The sequence below is a fragment of the Typopeltis vanoorti genome, chromosome 4 (assembly GCF_054136105.1).
Source record: "Typopeltis vanoorti isolate ZY-2024b chromosome 4, IOZ_Tvanoo_1.0, whole genome shotgun sequence".
In the NCBI taxonomy this organism is placed as follows: domain Eukaryota; kingdom Metazoa; phylum Arthropoda; class Arachnida; order Uropygi; family Thelyphonidae; genus Typopeltis; species Typopeltis vanoorti.
Genome location: NC_143552.1, coordinates 80,175,034 through 80,202,448, shown reverse-complemented (window position 1 = coordinate 80,202,448; position 27,415 = coordinate 80,175,034). Strand labels below are relative to the sequence as shown.

General features: G+C 37.3%; 1 protein-coding gene across 1 annotated transcript in view; it reads left to right on the top strand.

Moving 5' to 3' along the window:
- LOC150107441 (uncharacterized) overlaps window positions 1-27,415 on the top strand; it is a 61,667-nt gene that overhangs the window by 30,675 nt on the left and 3,577 nt on the right. Inside the window, exons 5-6 of the mRNA XM_090391297.1 lie at window positions 5,549-5,698; window positions 15,859-16,032. Of these exons, the coding sequence (XP_090247423.1) occupies window positions 5,549-5,698; window positions 15,859-16,032 (324 nt within the window). The remainder of the gene's footprint in view (window positions 1-5,548; window positions 5,699-15,858; window positions 16,033-27,415) is intronic.

Below are 27,415 nucleotides of genomic sequence, written 5' to 3'. Positions count from 1 at the left end.
GATTCAGTGGCAAATCTTGAAGAAAACCCTGATTGATTTAGCCAGAGAGGCATGTGGTGAGGTTGTCTGCAAGGATAGAAAAATCGGAACACTATGGTGGACACAGGAAGTTAAAGAGGCAGTGAAGGAAAAGAAGAAAGCATATCAAAAGTTCCTGGCAAATAAGTCAGCTTGTGCTCTTAGAAAATACAGAGACAAAGGTAAGAAATCTAAACACTGTGTTAAACTAGCTAAACAAAACTCATTGGAGGACTTTGGCAAGAACATAGAAAATAAATATCAAGAAGGTGGCAAAATATTCTGGAGGTTGTTGTTGAAGAAGCTTAGAAATGGAGGGAAGAGTGCTCTAAAAGGAGTTAGAGATGATAAAGATGACATTAAAACAGGAGAAAAAGATATCCTTGAAGTATGGAATAATTTCTTCGAAAAATTGCTAAATGAAACAAACAGCGATAACACAGTGGTAAAAACACTCAACAGGCATACAGTCAGGAATACATATCCATACCTGAAGTAGAAAAAGCCATCAAAGGCTTGAAATGTGGAAAGGCAGCAGGAGTAGATGATATTCGACCAGAAATGCTGAAGTATGGTGGTATAAAAGTCTTACAGTGGCTGCTCTGCATAGTTCAGAAAGCCTGGACAGAGGGACGGATTCCCGATGATTGGAGTAGAGCTCATAGTACCCATATATAAAAAAGGAAATAAAACTGAATGTGAGAATTACAGAGGTATTTCCCTACTGAGTGTTCCTGGCAAAATCAATGCAAGTATACTTGAGAAACGGTTGAGAAGAATTGTGGAAGAAAAGCTTGGTGAAGAACAAGCTGGATTCAGGCCAAATTGAGGCTCTCAGGATCAGATCTTCACTTTACAACAAATAGTCGAGAAATCATGGAAATATAACAAAGATCTGTATTTAAGTTTTATTTTAAGTATTATGGAGTCAAGATGGCATATGACAAGGTGCCAAGAGAAAAGCTATTCAATACACTACAGTTATATGGTGTCAATGAGGCATTATATCAAGCAATACTTAGTCTTTATTTGAGTTGTAAATCAGCAGTTAGGATTGAAGGAAGTACAGGAAGATGGTTTAATGTTAAATCTGGTGTGAGACAAGGATGTACATTATCCCCTCTGTTATTCATTATGTATGTGGATCACATTATGAAGAAAAGTTGTATTAAACCTGATATCAAAATTGGAGATGTTAATGTCAGCTCTTTGCTTTATGCAGACGATGTTATACTTCTAAATAAATCTGCTACAAGTCTGCAATATTCCCTGACTAAATTGAATAACTGTTGTAATAGAATTGGTATGAAGGTCAGCAATAAAAAGACCTCTGTCTTTTTATTGCTTTGTCCTTTTTTTATTTTAGGCAGAATCGTTGGAAATGTAAACTGCGTTGTGAATGGAGAACCTGTGGAACATGTAAAACATTTCAGCTACTTAGACATGATTTTTAGTGAAGATGGTAAATTAAACATGGAAATAGACAACAGAATCAACAAAGCTGGAATGGTAGGAAGTTAATTGAATAAATTCATATGGAATAAGAGAGAAATTAGTCAGAACACTAAATTAGCTGTATTCAAGACAGTGTTCAAACCAGTTTTTAACTTATGGATCTGAGAGCTGGGTCAGAAGTAAAGCACTTAACCAAAGACTAGAGACTGCAGATATGAGAGTCTTGATAAAGATTAAAGGTGTGAACAGATGGCAGCAATATCATATTAAAAATGAAGATATTAGGAAAGAACTTGATATTGTCAGCATCCAGGAATGCATTAGCAGAGCTAATCTCAGGTAGTATGGTCACTTAAACAGAATGGGCGAGGAAAGATTAGCAAAACAAGTGTTCTCAGCTGGGTTGGCAGGAAAACGACCCAGAGGAAGACCAAGATATAGATGGATTGATACGGTACAAAGTGCCTTAGACGATAGAAATATAAGATCTGATAATGTTGGAGTCTTGACAAGTAACAGACTGATTTGGAGGAAAGTTATAGATAGGACAACCCACCTTCCCTCCCCCCCCACCTTCTCAAAAAAGATTACTCTAAATCCATCACCATTCCCTACATCCGAGGCACCTCGGAAAAAATCAACAAAAACTTAAAAAAACATGACTTGACCAATTGTTACAGACCACACAGAAAATTGACATCCCTTATCTGCTCCACTAAAGACCAACCACTTCCCCTAGACCTACCTGGTGTATACCAGGTCCCTTGCAGCTGTAAATTGTCCTACTTTGGCCAAACAGGCAGGACAGCAAATATCAGAATCTCAGAACACAAGGATTACATCCGATTTCACCAGTACAGCCACTCTGGGCTTGCAGACCATGCTCTGGATACTCGCCACAGAATAAGATGGAAGAAAGTCACAGTAATACACCGCAGCAAGTTCAAATATGAAAGACTATTCATGGAATCAGCCTCAGCCCTTAGGAACATGCCAAACCTCAACAAATTTGGATGCATGAGACTGCACCAAATTTGGGAAACATTTATCAGAAGAACTTCAGCCCAAAGGCCAAGAACTACCAATAGAGCCTGCCAGGGTGCACCATCAGGACTTTAGGAAAACATTAGCTTCCTAGCTTCGGTTCTCATTTGCTGTTTTGTAGTACTTGTGTGCACATGTCTTTGTATTAAGTTCCCAAGAAGATGGCAACGTGACGTTTGCCGAAAAATCGGAAAGTATATATTAAAGTTTATTTAATTTATATTTCTAGTGTACGCTGTCAATTCCTTAATTATTAGTTATCATGTTTAACCAGCATATAAGCCTCTCTACAAGAACTATCATATCCTGTACACCCTTTGAGGGTACACGGCAGGAATTTGATTGTGATGATGATAGTTTTTGCTCTCCATGTTCAAGTAAAACATGTTCCATCCTTACTATTATCTGTTTTAAATTCTGTTTATTCTCATCTAATACAGTTGATAGAATATATCATAGGTATCTGTACTCTGCCTACATTTACTATTTACTTTTTCTTTCTTTTACTACTGCAACAAGCAGAATAGTCAGTTATCAGTGGGAAGAATCAAAATTGTAATGGATATAAGAGCTGACATCCTTGGCATTACAATTTGAATTGCTCCAGCTACTAATTTACTATTGTTAGTGGGAACATAGATTTCTGTTCCCACTAATGCAGATACCTATGATATGTTCTGTTGATGACACAGTTGTATCAGCTGACAGTGAGTAGAATTTAAAACAGATAATATTTAGGATGGCCTTAAAGTGACTGTCTACACTACATGCTTCTGTGCTTTCTTCAGATTTTGCTATTCATTCAATAAGATTTTGGTTCTTGTTTTTAAATTCTTTATTTTCTCTTCAATAATATTTCTTTATAGAAGTTTATGGTTTTCATGTGAGAGTTGATTAACTTTCATAATCTCCCCACTGCATGTTAACCCATACATCTAAGACAACTCTCTTTACTGATAAACACACAAAAGCAATATAAAAACAAATATAATTGTTTTTATATTGCTTGCCACTGGATTTTGGCTATTTCCTATTTCAGATGCCCTGCACACTTTTGTGTACAGGGCATTCTTACCAGTCTTAAACCAGGCTGATTACATCATTGTTACCCATATACAGTACTAATGTACTATGGGTTGATCAACCAACTTCTCGTGTATGAGTGTATTCTCTCCATGTGTATTTATGTACATTTTATGTTGAAAAATAGACATCATCAATTTCCTGATAGCTATCCTCAAGGGGTGTTCAGGTTACAATGACAGCAATTTAATATGACAAAACAGTCTAATTTTGTCATATCTAATATTCCATCTTCTAAGGCACTTCTGACTGAATCAGTCCACCTAGACCTTGGTCTTCCTCTGGGTCTCTTCCCTGCCATTTTGGCATCAAACACTTGTTTTGCTAACCTTTCTTCACCCATTCTATTTAAGTGGACATACCACCATAGATTAGCTCTGCTGACACATTCTTGAATGCTAACAATGTCAGGTTCCTTTCTAATATCTTCATTTTTAATATGATTCTGACATTGATGTCATGTCTTTACTCTCTCTCCTGATTTTTCTCAGAACTCTCATATCTTAGGTGTCTAGTCTTTGATCAAGTGCTTTATTTCTAATCCAACTCACAGGTCCATAACTTAAAACAGGTTTGAACACTGTCTTGTATACTGCTAGTTTGGTGATTTGGCTAATTTTTTTCTTATTCCATATAAATTTCTTCAGCTGGCTACCCACCATACCAATTTATAATTGGTATGGTGGGTAGTTAATAAATTAGTTAATATCCATATATTTACTTTCTAATTTGATCCATTTTTTAAGATTTCACTGGCCTGGCAGCTGTTTCAAACTGGTTAGTTTTTGTCAGAGACCAGGCAGAAACCTTAAGAGAGCAAAAACTCTCTTTCAATACTAAGGAACATGAAATGTCGGAGAGGTGTATTTTTTGTAAGCGAACTCTCAGTTGGTACATAAAAGTATTTACTAAAATAAAGAGCCAAAAGGCTTCAGTTCAGTGATGCAGAAATTACAAAAATCAAGTGGATATTGATCCAGCATTATTTCAAAGTCGAATGTAGAACCATGAAAGTTTTGTAAAAATAAGTTGACCAGAGAGCTTACGGGAATATGCCCGCCAGCATTTACGAGTTTCCCTAGCATGGACCACCTTAGAAAACATGCACATTGCTCAGGCATCCATATATTCGCTTTCTAATTTGGTCCATGTTTTAAGGTTTCACTGGCCTGACAGCTGTTTCAAACTGGTTGGTTTTCATCAGAGATCAGGCAGAAACCTTAAGAGAGCAAAAGCTCTCTTTCAATACTAAGGAACATGAAATGCCGGAGAGGTGTATTTTTCATAAGCAAACTCTCAGTTGGGGCGTAAAAGTATTTACTAAAATAAAGAGCAGCCAAAAGGTTTCAGTTTGGCAATGCAAAAATCATAAAAATCAAGTGGATATTAGATCCAGCATTATTGCAAAGCTGAATATAGAATAGATGCCTGGGCAGCATGCATGTTTTCTAAGGTGGTCTGCACTAGGGCGACTCATAAATGCTGGCAGGCATATTCCTGTAAGGGTGTATTCCTCTCTGGTTAACTTATTTTTACAAAACTTTCATAGTTTCTACATTGGCAGCCCATTCAGATATATACCTGGTAATGAGCTTACCATGGAAAGATGAGAATTGGACACAGTCAAAACTATCAGTCTTTTATGCAGCATAATTAACTGACAGGTTTTGACCTTATAGGATATGTGAGAGTTTTCTCCTGGTTATGTAGCTTTTATCCTGATCATTTATTTTACTTTAGGGTTTTGTGGAATAATATAATAAGCTGTATTATATAAATTATAATAGCAATTTAGTATTGATTTAGTAATAAGAACTTTGACAAGTAGAAAGAGAAAAGGACTTTAAGTCTGTGGTTAAGTTTCTGCTTGTTGGTTTAGAATATTTGGATGAGACATTTACTGTAAAATATATATATATTTTTTTATTGTGTTTAATTATATTTTAAGGAGTTCCACTAATAGATGGTGGTACAGTTAGGTTACCACAGTTAATCGGATTATCTCGAGCACTTGATCTTATCCTTACTGGAAGAGGTATTAATGCAAAGGAGGCAATGGATTTTGGACTTGTTCATCGCGTGACAGCAGTTGGAACAGGTAAACTAAATATCATATACAGAAATTTTTAATTCATAATTTTAAAAAGAGAGGTTGAGGTCAAGGTTAATTATGACATTTTTATGAAAACAGCAAGGTTATTATTATACTTATGGGTGATTTATACTCACTCGAAGTTTAATTCAAAATGAGTTTGTAGCAAACTAATCCTCTCAAATTTACCATGGTGAATTTCATAAGAAAGAAAAAAGTATATGTGGATGTGCTGAAAATTTGTGATAATCACCATGAAGGAATTGAGTCTTTCCCTTGTTGCACAAACCAGTCCTCAACTGCAGATATGACTTCATCATCTGTGGTAAATTTTGTTCCTTTCAAGTGTTTCTTTAAATTTGGGAATAAGAACTACTCAGATGGGACCAGGTCTGGCGAATAGGGGTGGGTGAGGCAGACACTGAAGCCCAAGTTGCGTGTTGTCTATTGGGTTTCATGAGCCATGTGAGCAGGTGGATGTGGATTGTGAATGTGCTGAAAAGTTGTAATAATTTTGCAGGTGCATTGTTCTACAAAAGCATCAATGCGCTGCTCAGTTTCCTGTGGCATTATTCCTTCAGAGCTGTTGAATAAACTGCTGCTGTAACACTTCCACCTTTTTTTTTGAGGAACTTGGTAAGGATTACACCATCCATATCCCAAAAGACAATGGCAAGAACCTTCCTGCTAACTTTTTTTTTTGGTTTTGAACTTCTTTGGCCATGGAGAATCTTTGTGTTTCTACTCCATTGACTGTTGTTTGGTCTCTGGGTCATAGTGATGAAGCCATGTTTCATCAACAGTCACAATACAAACCAAAAAATTTGCACCTGATTTCTCAAAAATGACCCAAAATCCCTTGAGACGATAGCACACATTCTCTCTTTTGGTTGGCATTCAAACATTTGGGGACCCACTTCACTGAGAGTTTCTGCATGTCCAGATGTTGGTGCATAATGACCCCAACTCGTTCCCTGGACATCCTCAGAGTCTTTGCAATGCTTTGGGCTGGTATTTATCTGTCATCATGGATCATAGCATGCATTGCATCGATGGTTTTAGGTGTGATTGCTGTAGATCTTTCTGACCTTGGGGCATCTGTTGTCTCAGGATGCCCAGTTTTAAACTTTGCCACCCATCTGGCAACTGTTAGATATGCTGGGGCACAGTCCCCCAAAATCTCACACAAAGTTTGGTTAATCTCAGTTGTAGACTTTTCTTGTAGCACAAAAAGCACCAACATGTCTTCTTATATATCCTAAAAGAACAATTTGATGAAACATCGGAGTTAAAGTTGCTTTAATATAATTTTTTGCTCTAGGTGTTTATCAGAACTTTTCAGTCTCTCCATATCTACCACATTATGTACATCAGTCTACTTTTGATTCAATACCGTCAAAAGTATTGGCATTAAATACTTTTGAAAGTATTGAATCAGCATCATATATGAAAAGTAGGTCTGATCATGATCTTCTGCTTTACATCCAACTCACATGCTTTCTTGATCAGAGAAGTGAATGCTTGTATGCCACTTCACTAACAAATAGCAAAATGAGTCTGCATCAAAACATGGAACTGCAATCAGAATCATGTAATTTGACCTTTGTTCAACAACAAATGAATGACATTGTATCAAAATGCACAAAATATGCTTCATGAAGTCACTTTAAATGCAAATAGTTGCTAAAAATGTTAAACCACATAGATACAAAACATGAACAAGAGCAGGACAAATGTGGCACTTAGATTAGTATCCTTACATCTATCTTTCTCTAGTTCATGTTATGGGCAGTGACACATACACCTGTTACATGATGTGATGATGTAATCCATGTGTATTGCATGCCTTGGAGTTAACCTTAAATTCAATGTAAGTCAATGTAGTTGACTTGCATTGACTTAGCCCAAAGTCAACACTCAAGTTAGCTCATATATTTCCAAATCTTCAAAAAAAAAAAACAACAGAATCAAAGCGTGTTGCTTAACATAAATTTGCAGCAAAAAACTGCGCAAGAAAGTAGAATATTTCCAAAAAGTTTGTATTTTGTTTGTTTGAACAAAAATATATTCTTATGGTGATACACTGAAGTCTTCACGTAAGTAGTACTCAAAGGATTTCCCCGTATCTCATTGTTTCTTAATGGAGAGTATGTTGAATGTTGCATGAAGAAGGCTTCTGGTATAGGCAGAATTATACATAATTGGCTTGGTGCCAATTGTCAATATAGTTTGTTCTGTAATGATGAGATGCTAACAACACTTGACTTTCACATTCGTGATCAGAAACAAATCTCCATACTACCGTGGAAAGTGATTTTCGACCTTGCTTCAGTATCATTGTGGTACAGTATCTCTAATCAGTTCACTAGTCCATTTATTTTCAAAGGTCATTGAAGGTGGCATTTATCTACAGTTTTTTTGCAAGGGTCAAACTGCTGCTACTGTTAGATGATTACCTTTGATCACATCATATACTTCTGACATGATAATGGTGCTCATAATTTTTCCTATGCATTAAAAGTTGGTCTCTCTCTCTCTCTCTCAGTGATCATTTCCCTAGGTCTTCATACTCTAAACACCTTCTCTCTTTTTTGTCAATGTGGATAGATTTAGGTTGGTCAAGCAGTTTATTTCCAAACCTTTTAAGGCTTATAATTATTATTATTATTATTACATAATGCCTCCAGGGAGTCCAAAGACTCATCGAGGGAGGGTACCTACTCTACAGCTCATTCCACCAAATACAACTAACTGCAACTACACCAATGCCATCTACCTCCCACCACCACTAGTATTTCCACAGACAATCACAATATCCATGCCCATGGTGGGATTCGAACCCACAGCCTTTTGGCTGGAGAGCGGATATGCTAACCACTTGGCTAACCAGGCTGGCCGAGTAAAGTAACAGAGATAAGTCCAGTAAATTATGTCTGTTAACTGCATATGTATTTCAGCCAGTTTGCCTGTTTTGTTTATGAAAAACCCACCACCACTGAGACTTGCTACTTGACCTTCACTTGAAAAACCCTTGTTCTTTGGTTCCTAGACAGCACTTAAACTTTGGTCTTTCCAGCTACATCTGTTGGCTGTATGATGAAAGAGCTGGTGTACCAAAAGTGGAAAGGCATTCACTGCACTGTCACATTCTGGGTGCTACACGTCCATAACAAGAACTACACTCTCTACCAATAATTGTTCTGACACTTTTGCAATTTACAATTGATACTAGCAGGGCAGACCCTAATATTGGGTATGTCTACCTTTGGCCTTTGATCGCCTCCTGCACCCATTCTTCCATCAAAGCAGCACTGAGTTCAGCGACAGATCAAAGATGTGCTGCTCTGGACCTCAATTGCTGCTACAATTTGTCCCATAGGTGTTCCATGGGGTTAAGGTCAGGACTCTCTGCAGGCCAAGTCAGTCGTTTAACATTCATCTCTTCATACCATTCCATAACAGCTGTAGCTTTGTGGCATGGGGCATTGTCGTCTTGATAGTAATAACACAGATCTGTGTTACTATCAAGTAGTAACACAGCTGCCTTCATGGAACCACGTTCAACGACCAGTGGTCCACTCCAAACCAGTTGAATGCACCCCACACCATTACTCCTCTGCCACCAGACTTTACTGTGGTAACAAGCATTCACTAGGCTGCCCCCACACCCACACCCTGCCATCAGGCTGGAAACAGGTGAACCTTGATTCATCGCTCTAGAGTACCATTTTCCAATGGTCAATTGTCCAGTTCACATGCTTCTTGCACCAGGCCAGATGAGCTGCCTTATTCATCGTTGTAATGTTCAGCTTGTGTGCTGCTGCTCTTCCTTGGAAACCCAGTAAATGGGGTTCTTTTTGTACAGATCACCATGGTGTTACTGATGCTCTGGAACTCATTACGGATGGTCTGTGCTGATTGTAACACCCTCCTGTCAGTCATTTTTGGCAGCTGCCCTGGGTGTTTTCTTGCACTAGTGATGCCAGAACCTCTTCATTTGTTGATCACATCGCCAACCGTTGATGTTGGATGCTCCAGTTTAGTGGCAATGGCACATATGGACATGCTACCAATGTGACAGCCCACGATGACACCTCCGTCGAAGTCATTGAGTTTACATCATGTTGCCATACCGCTTGTACTCAACTGCTACAATGAAATACTGTTTCCTACTATCTGTCACCAGTTTTTATGTTATTAACAAACCTAGAATGTTCTATAACTTCAAATAGCAGGGGGTGTCCAGACAATTATTGGTAGATAGTGTTTATGCACCATACACAGAAAGCTGTAAAAATTGTTTTAATGGAACAACAAATATAACAAATATATAGAATTATTATTACGGCTATTATAGCCTGTTTTTGTTTAGGAGTGTCCCTTATTTTAAATACATTGGCTATTTTTACTCAAAAAAATTTATATATATATTTTAGGGCATTATGGGTGAGTATTGAAGGCAATTATAGCAGAATAAAAGAGGATGAAAAATTTTATACATACCTTGTTTTGATGCTAGGATGTCTTTAAATTCCATGTTCCTGCTGAAGGTTGTTTATAACAAGGGGGAAGGGAGCGTGGGGAGTGGGTGTTTTGATGCGGGAAGAATAAATTTGGAAACCCAGGTTTATTTTAATAATATATATATATATTATTGTGTTTAAGGCCACTTTTTTTTGGGGGGGGGAGAAGGGTTAACTTATGGGAAAACTGGGGCAGGGTAGAACGTTAATAGGGTGCGAACCATTTCGGTCGACTGACCATCATCGGAACATTTTCAGAATGAGTGTATAGCTATGTCATGACTGCAAGTTGAATCTGCCAAATAAAATTCTGCTATAATTGCTCACCCGTAATGCCCTAAAATATATATGTAAATTTTTTTGAGTGAAAATAGCCAATGTATTTAAAATAAGGGACACTCCTAAACAAAAACAGGCTATAATAGCCATAATAATAATAGTGTTTAAGAGGAGTAGCATGGGAATTTTCCCAGAAACAATACCTAAAATATATAGAATTTTATTAAAAAACTCAAATACATTTCATCTAAAGTTGTATGAACATTATTTGGGAGATAGACTGCTAACTACATACATAACATGAATCAATGAGTCATAAATGATGCATATACTAGCTTATGTCTCAGTTGCAGCTGAAGTATATGATCACACTATTTGAGTTCAAAGGAACTATTGAAAAACTTGCATAGATAAAAAATAATTTTAAATAATTATTAATTTAAAAAAACAACAAAAAACTTATGAACAATTAATAGTGATCACTTCCAAAACTTAGAGATTGTCATGCAGTCTGATTGGTTGAAGTTCAGACAATTTTGTAGTGTTTCACATGTTTAAAGGAAAAGAAAGAAGAGAATGAAGTTTTGTCTGGCAACAAAATTAATGTCAATAGTGCAAGAAGTAAGGCCAGATTTGTCAGATTCCAAAAATGTAATATAGTCTTGATATTCTTTAATTCTAATCAAGGCAAAACGGCCCGTCTGTTCAAAATTTATGGAAGAAAATTCAAAATCCTGTAATATGAAATTTCTTTTATATTTTCTCTCAAAGTCTCTGGATATATCACCAGGTTTAAATATGCAAATTTTTCATAATGCTTCACAGTTCTCTATTTCACCTTTATACCTTCAGGTGATTTCCAAAAGTAAGATAAGCCTTACTGAACATTTAGCATTAACCAGGCTTTTCTTGGAAATAAACTCTGAAAACTAAAATCTTTCTTTCTTGGGATTAAAGATTTATTTTTTGATTCCATTATTTTGGAATAGGCTTATTGGATATTTTATTGTATTTCCTGCTACAGTGAAATGGTTTTACATATGATTGCACATTGCAATTGTGGTGGTGATGTGGAAAAATTTATTCACATATTTCCCCCATTTTTTTAGCTGAAGCTCTTCATAAATGTGTGCTTGCATAACTAGAGTTTATAAGATGACATGTAATTTGTTCCATATTATAGTAATTTATTGCACCATCCATAATACCACAATGGTAAATAGGACATCTGTAAAATCTGTTTGTATTCATGCCTATTCTTTTCTATAGATGTGCCAATCATTACCAGATGGTTCATATCTTATTAATGCAGGTTAAAATGTAATTACCTATACCCATTAGAAATTTGAACATGCAAAACAATTATACACTTGTGACATAATGATTAGAAATATATATATGTTAGCACAAGAATAATGTTTAATTTGCCATATATTTCGGTCTGAATATTACAGACCATCTTCAGTGGCTACATAGGAATAGTTTTTAAAAAACAAAGTAGCATATGAACAATTGATCATTCATACATAGAACGAGCCGCGTGATGTCATATTGCTAAGTATTAGAAGAGTAAACATTTTTAAAAACATAAAGATATTAATTCAGAAATTCATATAATGATCTTAAATAACATTAGACTGATAAAAAAATAATAAAAAAAAAATTAATGTATTATCCTGATTAAACTTTCCCAGATTTTTGATATAAGATATACAGTCATTACGATTCAAGTTAGGACGTTGAAGTAAGGCCTCTACACTTTCTTTAAATAAACGTTCAAATTTGTAGTGACATCTGTGTAGGAGGAGAGTCTTGGACCAAAGGATGTTGTGGTTTGTTTCTAAACCATGCTGAGCTAATCCAGATTTCTCAGGTTTGCTGTGTTGAATTGATGACTGATGCTCTTGAATTCTTTTTTCTATGGAACGTCCAGTTTGTCCAAAGTAAGAACGATTACAATTACAAGGAACTTGATACACTCCAGGTAGAAACAAGGTTGAGCATTTCTCTTTAGATGAAGGAAAATGGTTGGATAATTTGTTAATAGGTGTATAAGTGGCTGTTAGATCATATTTCTTTAGAATTCTTGAAATTGGTTCTGAAATCCCGGAAATGTAAGGAATATTTGGCAAATTAAACATTATTCTTGTGCTAACGTGTATATATTTCTAATTATACACTGGTGTCCAAAAGCTAAGGATGAACTACATTTTTACCTGTATATGAAAATATTTTCATGACCACAGCCAAATGTGGGCATAAATTTATTGCCAGCATATTAATAAATTATATTATACAAAAATTGTCATAAATTTCATACAAAATAAATTGCAATATGTTTTGGCAAAAATTACAAATTTCCTAAGGACATTAGTTAAGGAATTAATGCACACTGCTTACAGAAAACTATGCGGAGAGACATTTTAGCATGGAATATGTCCGTCCCAAACTATGATGCAGCTCTAACAACATTGTACCATGCTTAGCATCAAGCTATTCAGGAGTTCTTGAGCCAAACTGGACCCTCCTCCTTCAGAGCAAGGATAAGGCCTTGTTTGTTTTCTGGAGGGGAATTTCGAACAGCAGTACATCTCCATATTTTGTCCCAAACATATTCTATGGGTTGAGATCTGGGGAGAGTGTGTGCTGGCCACTTGATTTAATTAATATTCTTAGTCTTGAAGTATCTTCATTGCTCCTGTATGATGTGGTGTGGCATTGTCATCCATAAAAATGAATTCTTTGCCTACAGCACCACAGAACAATCGAAAATGATCTTTTCCCAGTGGTGCATGTAGCTCAATGCATCCATTAAGTATAATGCCTTCCCACGCACCATGACCCGAGACCTCTGTATCTATCCCTTTCAAGAACATTATCGCAATGGTAAACAGTATCACTTTCATGCCAGATCAAGTGTCATCTAGAATCAAAAAAAAAAAAAAAAAGACTCATCTGCAAAGAGTACATTAGCCCATTGGTCTCTTGTCTAATTTTTATGGATATGATACCACTGAAAATGTGCTGTATGATGAGCTGTGGATAAAAGGAGATAGACTACAAACCTTTGGGTGTATAGGCCTACTTGTTGCAGATGTTTTGCAAGACCACAGTTTGGCAATAAATCTGCATAGTTGTGCTTGAATGGAGCCAACTTGTAAGCTGATCTGCCATGCTGTGTCAATTACATTTTGCTGTTATAACCAAAAATCTGTCTTAATGCTCCATGGTAGAGTGAGGGTGACCTCTCGGCATATGTCTGGAACACATTCCATTGGTTTGAAACACTGCCCAGAGCCTGGATACAATGAGAGATTCCAAACTTTTTGGCAATATCAGTAATTCTGCAGCCTTCTTCAAGTCTTCCAATAATTCTTCTCCACATGAAATCATCTGCATGATGTCTTTGAGATATTACAAGACATCCAAGTTTGCAACTTTATTCTTTCACAAAAAGCTTCCTTCAAACACAAATTTGCTTAGCACAGCCCTGTTGAATGCTACCATGTGACTCCTTTTCATGTGATTCGAAAATATGAATGTATACTTGCTTTCTACTTGAAATTGTCAGTAATACAAATTGCCATAAGCTGATTCATCTGAATTTGCAGTTGTAATCTTCAGAAATAGTGTTCGTCCTTAGGTTTTGGACACCAGTGTAGAAATTCTTTTAATTATCAGTTACCTCTATATCCTGAATGCAACAAATTTTATCCTTTCTATATAACTTTGTGTTTTTCTACAAAGCACACAATAATTTGTTGTGTCCCGCTGGATGGCAAATCGAATGTATGAAACAAATTGCCATATCCCTCCCTACAGGCAAATACACAACAATAAAAAATTTGTGGAGTACCAGGTGTGAATGCGTTAAATAAATACTTTATCAGGTGTTTGTTTGCCTAACCTTTTTTTTTTTTTTTTTACAATCGAAAACTTTAGTCACTTTTTTTTTTTTAATGCAAATAACTCTAACTCCATAACTGTTCAGTAAATGATTCCTGGTCATTTAATTTTTTTTTTTCTTTTATTAAAAAAAAATCTTTTACAAGTTACTGAAATTTTGCACATTTCTCTTCATATGATCTACACAAAATTACATAGACTCTCACTATAATAAATTACTGAAAAGTCCAATAAATCCCATAGATAATGCAATGCCTTGTTAAAAGAAATTCACAATGACAAACTATTTCAGTGGCCCCTACAAGTTTGCTGTAGTAAGCAGGGTGATAGTTGTTAGTCAGCAGATGACACTTAATCACCTCATACTAGGTGATTAAGTGTCATCTGCTGACATTCATAAACATATAATACCACTGTGGGATATGAGCCCATAATCTATTGGTTGAAAGGTGGAGATGTTATCTGTTCGTTCTTCTATGCCAATAGTATTACTTAGACACATACAAATCCAATATAGAATAAGTTACTCACTTTAATATTTTTCTTAAATATTCCAAGTATTAAAATATTACTGTCTCATTGTTTACCTCCTGCATACTGCATACTTGACAACAGTAAACATTTATGTAAATCAAAACTTCATTTTTTGAGGGATGTATCATTAATTTTGATATTCGGTATTATATACAGTATATATTATAAAATTATATTCTATAATAACATGAACATAATTTTTAATTCATGTTGATTGAACTTTTCATGATTTCCTCTGAGTTAGCAGGCAGTTGTGAAAATTCAAACATTATATTTATTAAAAGACAAAATTGACTTCTATTTAATGCTTTTGGTAATTTTTTTTATCAACAGATTGCAAAGTTTTGCTCCATTTATTAGCAATTTATTTTTTATTTCTCTGATGATTTACTCTATTTTTTTTTTTCTTTTTTCAGTACATCATTTTTCTGCACACCATAATATTGAATAAAATTTTTTATGTGAATATATATATATATATATATATATATATATATATATATATATCTGTTTTATTTTTTATGTAAGCCTCCACCTACAAAAGGATGAAAACCTATAGTATTTTTAGTTCCTAAGAGATTTCTGTATTTATTTTTATTTTTATTTTATTTATTTATATTTTGTATTTTTTAAATATAATCTGATATCATTTGCTTTAGAGGCCAAATATAGACTTGATGCAAGCCACTTTCGGCCTCCAGTAAGTAGGCCACTGGTCAATGAAATTCATCTCCCACCTAAAGACGTTCATAAATATCTGCACTTGTTGTGGAATTTGAGTACACTAATTGCCAACCAATCAGGACATCTTATGATATAATTTTCAATTTAATTTTATTTGCCACTATTTTTGTTGCTTGTTTTTAATGTTGCTGTTAGCTTTATATAAATTATTGATAACAAACTATGTATTTGTTTCTATAGCTCTTGGAACAGCCATAAAATTAGCACAGTGCATTGCTAAATTTCCACAGGAATGCTTGAAGGCTGACAGGCAGTCTGCATATTATTCTGCGTTTGATGCAAAATCACTGGAAGAAGCACTACAATTTGAATATGAAAATAGCAAACATGTATTAACAGAAGAATCAGTTGCAGGTGAAATTTATTTTTCATTTATTTTATATTTCATTTATTAATGCTTATCTATGAATAGGTCCCAACATCCCCATTGAGTGTTTTGCTATGCATTTAACAGATCAGAAAGGTGGGGGGGGAGTGAGCCTGCTGTACTGTGACTGGAGGGAGAGGGCTGTGATTGTGAATAATTCAGTAAGTAGACTGCTGTGCAAGGAAAAATTGTGTTCAGTATGTTGATGTATGGGATGATTTTGATGGTTGAAAGGATTTGTACTTGCAGGATAGATTATACTGAAATGGGTTTAGTGTTAGCTGTTTGGAAATAATTGTTCAGTTGAATGTGAATAGTCAGGAAAACTCATTGTATCTGGATGTGCATTTAGTTTGTTAACTGTTAACGATGTAATGTGTCAACTTGCCACTAGTGCCAAAATGTTAGTATTTTCTCTTCAGAACTATCAGATTGCTATTAAATTTTTCACTTTGTCACTCACTGTATCTACAAACTTTTTTGTAGATACAGTGACATAAGCCACTTCATCACTTGCTGCCAGTGTCAAATTTTTCTCTTCAGAAATATATAATTCCTGTTATATTTTTTCTTTTATTATACTACAGCTATAAACTTTTTTTTTCCAGTAAAGGAACCAGAATCATCTCATATGGATAAATAATTCTCTTGTATATTCTAACTACAAGATATCTCATCATGAGTTATCTTGCATATGGCTCCTGAATAAAAATTAGTTTACATCTGTAAAATATAAGCAGCTTATGATAACTGCATTATGATATTAGTGTGCCCTTGATGCTGCTCACTTCTGAGCTGGACACTCCTTTCACGTGGGTCTGAAAACTGTGAGCCAGTAATGTAAACATGCAAGCTGCAAAAACGTGTCAGTATATCGATAGCTTGGTGTGCTACTTCTCTCATGGATTCTTTTGTAAAAATGTATTTAGTTCAAATTCACCTTATTCACTCTGTGTATATCAAGTTTCTTTTCCTTTATGAAATACCTGCACTTGCTACGAATTATTTTGTAGTTGGCATGAAACTTCAGTATAACAAATATGAAATAATTTATAGTCAACAGTGTTAAATTAATAGCTTGAAATTGTGAGTGTAATGGTATTAAGCAAGAGAGAGAAAGAGAAGGATATTATTTTAGGGGTGAATCTAGGAATGTCATAGTTAGTTTTTTTCAGTGAAAATTGTGGTAGGAAGTTTGGATGAGAAATCAACTCCAGCTTTCTGTGTGAACTAGTCTATGCTCTAAGAGTTACCTGAACACTCATCATCTTTGTGGTCAGTTATCATGCTTATACACCAGTGGCCAAAGCATTTGGAATAAAGGTGAGGGGATTCTTAGCATTGGTAGATGTGATGGGACTAAAAATTATTGACATAGCTAACAGAAGAGTGTATCTGTAAAAGAATAGAATGTGATAGGTTCAGTATATTCAAGGAGAACAGATAAAATAGGAAGTGTGAGTATTGGTGATGATTGCAGAGGGAATTAAATCCAATCTTGAGTATAAATCTCCAATGGTAGTACAGTGGATGTTCACTATAATGAACACTGCTATAATAAAATGATTCACCATAGCTAACTATGCAAGAGTCCCAAAAAACCAATGCTGTTTTAAGTTCATAACTGCAAACAATAAAAGTTCAAACTTTCATGTAGTGGACTAAATTTCCTCACAAGGGACATAAAAATCCAATCCATGTCACAAAATAGAGCTCTTGTCAATAATCCTTTGGGAAGTACTGCATAATATTTATTTGCATTTTGTATTAAAACTAGAAAATAAAAGAAATTGTAGCCAAGGTCATTCTGTCATGCATTTATGACAGAATGGCCGAAAATAGTACATTGACAGCAGAACACAGAGGATTGGCAGGAACCATATATAAAGCACACACACAGAACACAACATAAAAAGTGCAAATAATAATGAGAAACGTATAAGAAAGAAGAAAACTAGAAGTGTATGAAATTATAAAAATGAAAATCCAGAATTAAAATTTTAAAATGTTACTATAGTTTAAATTAATATCATTTACCTGAAATATTCAATAGTAAATGAACCACTATTGAATGAATGAACGTATAGTCTTTACCATTAAAAATACAGGCATACCCTGGTCATATGACACATTAGGTTCCAGATCATTATCACATAGAGGATTTTACCATATAGTGAATCACTTCCCTCACCCCAACTTGTGGATATGTGTAATTGTTTAATAATGTTTTTAAACCATCATATATGTGAGTAAATGATGTAAATAAAGCATTAATTTATGTCAATTGCACAAAGTAAAAATTTAGAATAATTTTCACAAATGAAAAAGTTATTCTGAATAGCTTGACTTAAGAACATGATGACTAATTTGGGTAATCAATTTACATCATTAAAAGTTTTCCCCTTTCAGCAATAAGATTGTCATATTTACAAATAACTGCTAGTGTAGCACTTTTCACTTTATCTTTGTTTTTAACAAATGTGACAACAATAGTGTGGGGTAAGTTACCACGTGGCCATCTCAGTGTGCAATACATGATTGTCACTAAATTTAGTAATTTTAATCTTAGTCTCTAATGTAATAGGTTTACAAGTCTTCTTTTCACTGGAAGAAACAGCATCCCATATAATCGGATAATATATATGGAACAGTGAAACACCAAACCAGGAAGAGATGAAGCAAGCAATGATGTTGTACACAAACAGTTCACAAAAACTGCACATAGATTGATTCATGAGAACATTAAGCTGAAAGTGTTGAGCAAATGCAGCACTGTATGAATGGACATTAGTCATAATTGAAAAGCATCATTTGAGTGGATCATCATAAAGTGAAGCATCATTAAAGCAGAGTATTACCTGAAAACCTGGCAGTCAGTCAGCTTTATAATTGGTCACTTCCAGTTACAAAGAGGGGAAAGAACAAGCGATTTGCAATTAGGTTACATTAGTAAGCCTAAGAGAGAGAGAGAGAGAGGTGGGGGGGGAAGCAATTGACACAGCTGGTGTGAACAAGTTAGCTTTCTAATTGTACAGAGATATCAAGTTCATCATAAGGTCTCTATCCAGTTAGGAAGCTGACGTGTTCACACCAACAGTACCAATAAATACCCTTACACTAATGCAGGCTAGCTGTTAATCACCTGTGTCCTCTCCCTCTTTTTAATTGGAAGTGACCGGTTATAAAGCTAGACTGATTGGGGTTTTCAGGTTATTTTTGATTTCAATGGTATAAGCTGCACGTTTAGTTCACTGTGAAGATTTCAAGTAAGTGACATTAATTCGAGCTAATGTAACATTTTCGAAATTTAAACATTAATTCTGGATTTTCATTTTTATAATTTCATACTCTTCTAGTTTTCTTTTTTATGTCTCCCATTATTATTATTATTATTATTATTTTGGGCGACTCCAGGAATCCTTAGACTCATCGAGGGAGGCCCTAAACATCATGTCCACACAACTATGTGATTACATTCTCACAGTATCTATCATACCTTGTCTTGAACTTGTTCACCGTCATAGCACCCACAACAGACTCTGGCAGCTTATTCCACTCATTTACCACTCTAAAAGTAAAGAACCCAGCTTTAACACCCCTGCTAACCACACCCTTGCCCAGCTTCCATAGGTGTCCCCTAGTTCTCCCACTACCAGTCCTGATCTCAAAAATATCCTCTGAATTCCTATAGAATCCCTTTAGCAATTTGAATGTCTCAATCATATCTCCCCTCCTCCGCCTATCAACTAGTTTCTGCAACCCACAAATCTTCAACCTGTTCTCATATGGTTCATTCCATAGACCTGTTATCATCTTAGTCACTCGCCTCTGGATCCTCTCCACCTCCTCCCCATCAAGAAGGAACCGAGGTGACCAAATCTGGGCACAGTAGTCGAGATGAGGTCTTATCAAGGCTCAGTACAGAGGTACAATAACTTGCTTGTCTCTGCTCGTCAAGGTATTTTTCAACAACCAAGTGAGTTGATGAGCTGATTTAGCTACTTTTGCAGTGTGCCCCCTAAACTTCATCTCCCTATCCACCAACACTCCCAAGTCCCTGGCCTCATCAATCTCTTGGAGTACAGTTCCACCAATGTGGTATACTGCTGCTAATCTTTTCACCCCAAAATGCATAACCTTAAATTTTGTCACATTAAATTGACATCCATTCTCCTTAGCCCAGAACTCCAATCTATCTAAGTCATCCTGCAAGACGTTGACATCTTCTGCATTCACTATTGCCCTACCCAACTTTGCATCATCAGCGAACAAATGAATTGTTCCACTTAGATCCTTCCCTATATCGTTAATGAACAGATTAAACAGCAGTGGTCCAAGAACAGAACCCTGCGGCACACCACTAGTCACAGGCCGTCTTTTGAACTCTACTCCTGAATAAACTACTCTTTGATATCTCTCCATCAACCAACCACCTATCCATCTCACCAACCCTATATCCATTCCCATATGTTGTAGTTTACGGATTAGTATTCCTTTATGTTGGAGGTTTAATGGATTTTTTTACAACACTCAGAAATAATTAAATTAGAATTTAATACTCCTATATTTCGTCCTAGTCACTAGGACATCTACGGGGATTACAAAAACAATTAATGTAACATGCACACAAAAACTTACAATACTAAGCCCAACCACGTGGGTGACACTAAAGTCCTATCTAGGTGGAGCGCCCTCTAAGGGCGGTAGTAGGTGGCCTGGAATGTAAGGTGGGACCTCTGGTGATGAGTGTTTCCCAAATCTTCGGAAGCTTAATGCAACCGTATTTGTTAAGATTTGGTTGGTTTCTGAGAGCTGCTGCTGCTCCTAAGAAAAGTCTCTCGTTCTTGAATTTGCTGTGGTGGAGCATGGTGGTTTTCTTCCATGATACTCTGTGGGTGGTGTCCAAAACATGGTCAGCCAAGCCTGAATGGCCATAGTTGTGTTTAACGATGTACGACTTGTGTTCCTCCAGGCGGATGGATGCTGATCTGCCTGTCTGTCCAAAGTACGCAAGCTTACAGGAACAGGGTACTTTGTAAACTCCAGACAGTGAGAGAGGGGGGGAGCTGATCTTTCGTAGAATGGATAAGGGTAGCAAGTTTGCGGTAGGGCTTATATGCTGTGTGTAGGTTATACTTTTTTAGTATCTTGGCTATTTTTTCTGAAGTGCCTCGGTTGTAGGGTATGGTGATGGCATTTTTAAATTCTTGTTGACGAGAGAGATGGGGATTGGGGGAGGAATTGATTATTTTTTTGATACTGTGTTCACTGTAGCCATTGGAGAGGAAAGTTCTGTGTATGTGGTTAAGCTCAGTAGTGAGGGCAGTTCCACTGGAACAAAGATTGTGGGCTCTCTTGGTAAGGGTTTTAATGATGCCATATTGTTGTGAGGGGTGGTGGTGGGAGAGTTTGTGAATGTGTGTGTGGTTTTTCTGTATACAGTGAAGGCAAGTGTATCATTGGGCAGGCGCGTGACTAAGGTGTCTAGGAAGGGTAAACAATTGTTCTTTTCCTTTTCCATAGTAAACTGGATTCTTGGATGTAGGCTATTGAGATGAACGAGGAAGGAGTCTAATGTGTCTGGGCCATGAGGCCAAATGGAGAACACATCATCTACATATCTTAGCCAGATAGAAGGTTTGAGTGGGGCTGAGTCTATGTCTCGTTTTTCGAAATCTTCCATATAGAAATTGGCAAGGGGGGTTGAGAGGGGGGAACCCATGGCTGTTCCTTCTATCTGCTTGTAGATTTTGTTATTCCAAGTGAAATACCCAGAGTTGATGGCAAAGGAAAAGAGATCTAAGATGTCAGAGGGGAAAACGTTTTCTAATAGAGATAAAGTGTCAGTTAAGGGAATATTGGTAAACAAAGAGGAGATATCAAAGCTTACCAATATGTCTGTATTGTTCAAGGTTAACTTTTCTGTGAGGGCTTTAAAGTGGGTCGAGTTTTTTATATAGGAAGCTGAATTTCCGGTGAGGGCTGACAGAAAGTTGGCCAGCTGTTTAGACAGTCTGTAACAAGGTGCATTGGTGGCATCTACTATAGGTCTGAGTGGGGAATTGGGTTTGTGGATTTTTGGTAAACCGTATATTCGGGGGGGGATGGGAGCGGAAAGGTTTAAGTTTTTTCGTGATGTCAGGGGGCCAGGAGGTTACTTTTTTAAGTAAGATTTTTAATTTCTTAACTTGTATTTTTGTGGGGTCATGTTCTAGCGGGATGTAGGTAGCGCCATCGTGGAGGATAGTGTTCATTTTACGATTGTATTCGCTGGTATTAAGAACAACTGTGGCATTACCCTTATCCGCTCTGGTGATGACGATACTTTTTTCTTTGCGTAGTTTCTGGAGAGCCATGCGTTGGGCATAAGATAAGTTACTTTTTGGAGGCGAAGAGTGAGCGAGGATGTTGGCTACGTCGAGTCTGATGTTGTTGGCTACCTCCGACGGTAAGCGACCGATCCCCCGTTCGACATTAACCATTACATCGAGCACCGGCACTTCTTTCGGGGCGACGGCAAAATTATGGCCGAGGCCAAGGGCACTGACGGCATCCTCGTTGAGCCTTTTGGAAGAGAGGTTAATTACTGTCTGGAGCGGTTGAATTTGTGGTTGTGGTTTGTCTTTAACCAGGTTGCTGTATTTCTTGACGTGTTTGTTTTTTATTTTTTGAAATTCTCTCTGTGCGGAAGTTTCCGAAATATCAGAGAGAATCGACCAAAGTTCAGGGTTAAGAACGGTGGAGAGCTCTGTATGTAGGAAGCCAATGGCGGCGTTTGTCACTGTGAGGGCGGCACGAGTAGAGGCGATTTTCTCGCGTAGTAATGGTAGGCTGGCACGTTTATATATACGGAGTGCTTTTTTGGAATGGAAATTGGTCTTCATTTTAATGCATTTCGGTATCACTCTTGTATCCCGACATCTTTTTAAAAAGGCCAGCCTATTTAGTTGTCTAGATAGTCGTAGTTTTGACTTACCGTATTGCTTGGATTTACGTGCTAAATCTTCTCCATGGATGATTAGAATTTTTGTGTAGAGGCTTAGGTGCTGTGAGGACATTATGGTGGAGGTTTAATGGATTTTTTTTACAACACTCAGAAAGAATTAAATTAGAATTTAATACTCCTATATTTCTTCCTAGTCACTAGGACATCTACGGGGATTACAAAAACAATTAATGTAACATGCACACAAAAACTTACAACACTAAGCCCAACCACGTGGGTGACACTAAAGTCCTATCTAGGTGGAGCACCCTCTAAGGGCGCTCCACCTAGGTAGGACTTAGTAGGTAGGACTAGGTAGGACCTAGATAGGACTAGGACACCTACGTCGGAGGTAGCCAACAACATCAGACTCGACGTAGCCAACATCCTCGCTCACTCTTCGCCTCCAAAAAGTAACTTATCTTATGCCCAACGCATGGCTCTCCAGAAACTACGCAAAGAAAAAAGTATCGTCATCACCAGAGCGGATAAGGGTAATGCCACAGTTGTTCTTAATACCAGCGAATACAATCGTAAAATGAACACTATCCTCCGCGATCGCGCTACCTACATCCTGCTAGAACACGACCCCACAAAAATACAAGTTAAGAAATTAAAAATCTTACTTAAAAAAGTAACCTCCTGACGTCACGAAAAAACTTAAACCTTTCCGCTCCCGTTCCCCCCGAATATACGGTTTACCAAAAATCCACAAACCCAATTCCCCACTCAGACCTATAGTAGATGCCACCAATGCACCTTGTTACAGACTGTCTAAACAGCTGGCCAACTTTCTGTCAGCCCTCACCGGAAATTCAGCTTCCTATATAAAAAACTCGACTAACTTTAAAGCCCTCACAGAAAAATTAACCTTGAACAATACAGACATATTGGTAAGCTTTGATATCTCCTCTTTGTTTACCAATATTCCCTTAACTGACACTTTATCTCTCTTAGAAAACGTTTTTCCCTCTGACATCTTAGATCTCTTTTCCTTTGCCATCAACTCTGGGTATTTCACTTGGAATAACAAAATCTACAAGCAGATAGAAGGAACAGCCATGGTCCCCCCCCCCTCACCCCCCCTTGCCAATTTCTATATGGAAGATTTCGAAAAACGAGCCATAGACTCAGCCCCACTCAAACCTTCTATCTGGCTAAGATATGTAGATGATGTGTTCTCCATTTGGTCTCATGGCCCAGACACATTAGACTCCTTCCTCGTTCATCTCAATAGCCTACATCCAAGAATCCAGTTTACTATGGAAAAGGAAAAGAACAATTGTTTACCCTTCCTAGACACCTTAGTCACGCGCCTGCCCAATGATACACTTGCCTTCACTGTATACAGAAAAACCACACACACATTCACAAACTCTCCCACCACCACCCCTCACAACAATATGGCATCATTAAAACCCTTACCAAGAGAGCCCACAATCTTTGTTCTAGTGGAACTGCCCTCACTACTGAGCTTAACCACATACACAGAACTTTCCTCTCCAATGGCTACAGTGAACACAGTATCAAAAAAATAATCAATTCCTCCCCCATTCCCCATCCCTCTCGTCAACAAGAATTTAAAAATGCCATCACCATACCCTACATCCGAGGCACTTCAGAAAAAATAGCCAAGATACTAAAAAAGTATAACCTACACACAGCATATAAGCCCTACCGCAAACTTGCTACCCTTATCCGTTCTACGAAAGATCAGCTCCCCCCCTCTCTCACTGCCTGGAGTTTACAAAGTACCCTGTTCCTGTAAGCTTGCGTACTTTGGACAGACAGGCAGATCAGCATCCATCCGCCTGGAGGAACACAAGTCGTACATCGTTAAACACAACTATGGCCATTCAGGCTTGGCTGACCATGTTTTGGACACCACCCACAGAGTATCATGGAAGAAAACCACCATGCTCCACCACAGCAAATTCAAGAAAGAGAGACTTTTCTTAGAAGCAGCAGCAGCTCTCAGAAACCAACCAAATCTTAACAAATACGGTTGCATTAAGCTTCCGAAGATTTGGGAAACACTCATCTCCAGAGGTCCCACCTTACATTCCAGGCCACCTACTACCGCCCTTAGAGGGCGCTCCACCTAGATAGGACTTTAGTGTCACCCACGTGGTTGGGCTTAGTATTGTAAGTTTTTGTGTGCATGTTACATTAATTGTTTTTGTAATCCCCGTAGATGTCCTAGTGACTAGGACGAAATATAGGAGTATTAAATTCTAATTTAATTCTTTCTGAGTGTTGTAAAAAAATCCATTAAACCTCCAACATAATGTCCTCACAGCACTTAAGCCTCTACACAAGGATTAGTATTCCATGTGGTATCCTGTCAAACGCCTTTGCCAGGTCCAGCAGTATCACTGTAAACCCATTTCCCTTATCCAGTTCAGCCGTCACCTTGTTATAAAACTTGAGCAAGTTACTGAAGCATGATCTACTCTTCACAAAGCCATGCTGTCCTCTGTACAGTATCTCGTTTTCATCAATCCATTCCTGTATTTTCCCCTTGACTACTTTCTCTAAGACCTTGACAACGACTCCTGATATGCTGATCGGTCGGTAATTTGCAACCGTAGTCTTGGATCCTCCTTTATGCAGTGAAACTATTTTCCCCTCTTTCCACACCTTCGGGACTAAGCCAGACCTGAGACTCAGATTAAACAACATGGTCAAGGGCACTGATAATTCTTTAGCTGCTTCACGCAAGACCCGTGCCGGTATACCATCCAATCCCACAGATGTGTTCACATTAAGGTTCTGTAATAGACTAGTCACCTCCACTTCATTCATCACTTTTCCCGTATAAACTAATGGTTCCTTCATTTTTTCAATGTCACCACCTGGATGATATGCTTTTGCAAAGTGCGCGCTCAGTAACTCCACTATATCGACTGATTCAGTGACCTCCTTACCATCGTCATTCCTTAAAATCATTTTGCCGTGTACAGTTTTTTTCTTGCTTGCAGCATATTGAAAGAACTGTTTTGGATTCTCTTTTGCTTGCAAAGCTAGTTTCCTTTCATAATCCGCTTTCGCTTTTTTTACCACACTCATTGCCTTTCTGGTCTGCACTTTATATCGTTCATGTGCCTGCAGGTCACCCCTTTCTTTAAATTCCCTCCACAGTTGTTTCTTTTTTTGCAGCTCAAGCTTAATGGTGTTATTCATCCATTTAACCCCTACTTGTTTTACTATTCGGACCCTAGGTATACGATCAGCTATTACCTCCTGTAAATGCTCCTTGACCACTTCCCATGCTCTATCGACGTCCAGCCCTTGCAGTTGTACATGCCATGGCACTGATCCAAGCAATCGCCTAAGCTTGTCATACTTGCCAGCATGGTAATTCCACATATACCCTGTCTTATTCGAAAATTCCACACCTTCAGCCACCTCCCAGGTCAAGCCCTTATGATCACTCTCACCAATAGGTGGCAACATGGTCATATTCATTACAGTCAAATTCTCAGATGCTATTACCAGGTCAAGCACTCTCACACCCCTAGTATTTTCAATTACATGCTGTCTCAGATAGTTATCCCTTAATAATTGAATAAAATCTTTTCCTTCCTCACACGTGTCCTCTCCTCCTTCCAATCAATGTTACCATAGTTGAAATCCCCCATAATAATTACCCTCCTTCCACTCATTTCATCAATTTCCCTATGCATACTATCTCCACCATCTATTCCATCACCTGGTCTATAGCAGCACCCAACTGTATATTTTATTCTGCCAGTCTCAATCTCACACCAAATAGCCTCAAATGAGCTCCTTTCACTATCCTGCGATACAACTTCAATTCTCCTTGGCTGCAGTTCATCAGCTATCATCAATAATACCCCTCCCCCCATTTTATTCTCTCTGTCCCTCCTAAACACACTATAACCTACACATTCTATCCCACTAACTATATCCCGCCAGCCATGTTTCACTAATGCCAATAACCTGTGGCCAGGAAGAGCCAATCAAGGCCAAAAATTCTTCCTTCTTGTTCCTAATACTCCTAGCATTAGTATACATGAAATGCAGTAATCCCTTAGTCCCACCCCTATATCGATACGTTATTCTCAATTATGGTTTGCATTTGTATACTTTTCATGTGGTTTAGTGTGCTTTATGTATGATTTCTGCTGATCCTTTGTATTCTATTGTCAATTAAGATTTCTCTTTCCTTAGTGTTCTGTTTCTCACAAAGAAACAGTTCCATTATTTTTATCCCTAACTATAGCAAACCCTCTACTATAATAAGCTGTTTCTCTGGCCCTTAGGGATTTTCCATATTGAATGGCTAATGTAGTAGTATTATGGTTTGTATTATTACAATTTAAATAATACAAGCAGTGAGTTATAGCAGTGGGGTCAAGGCT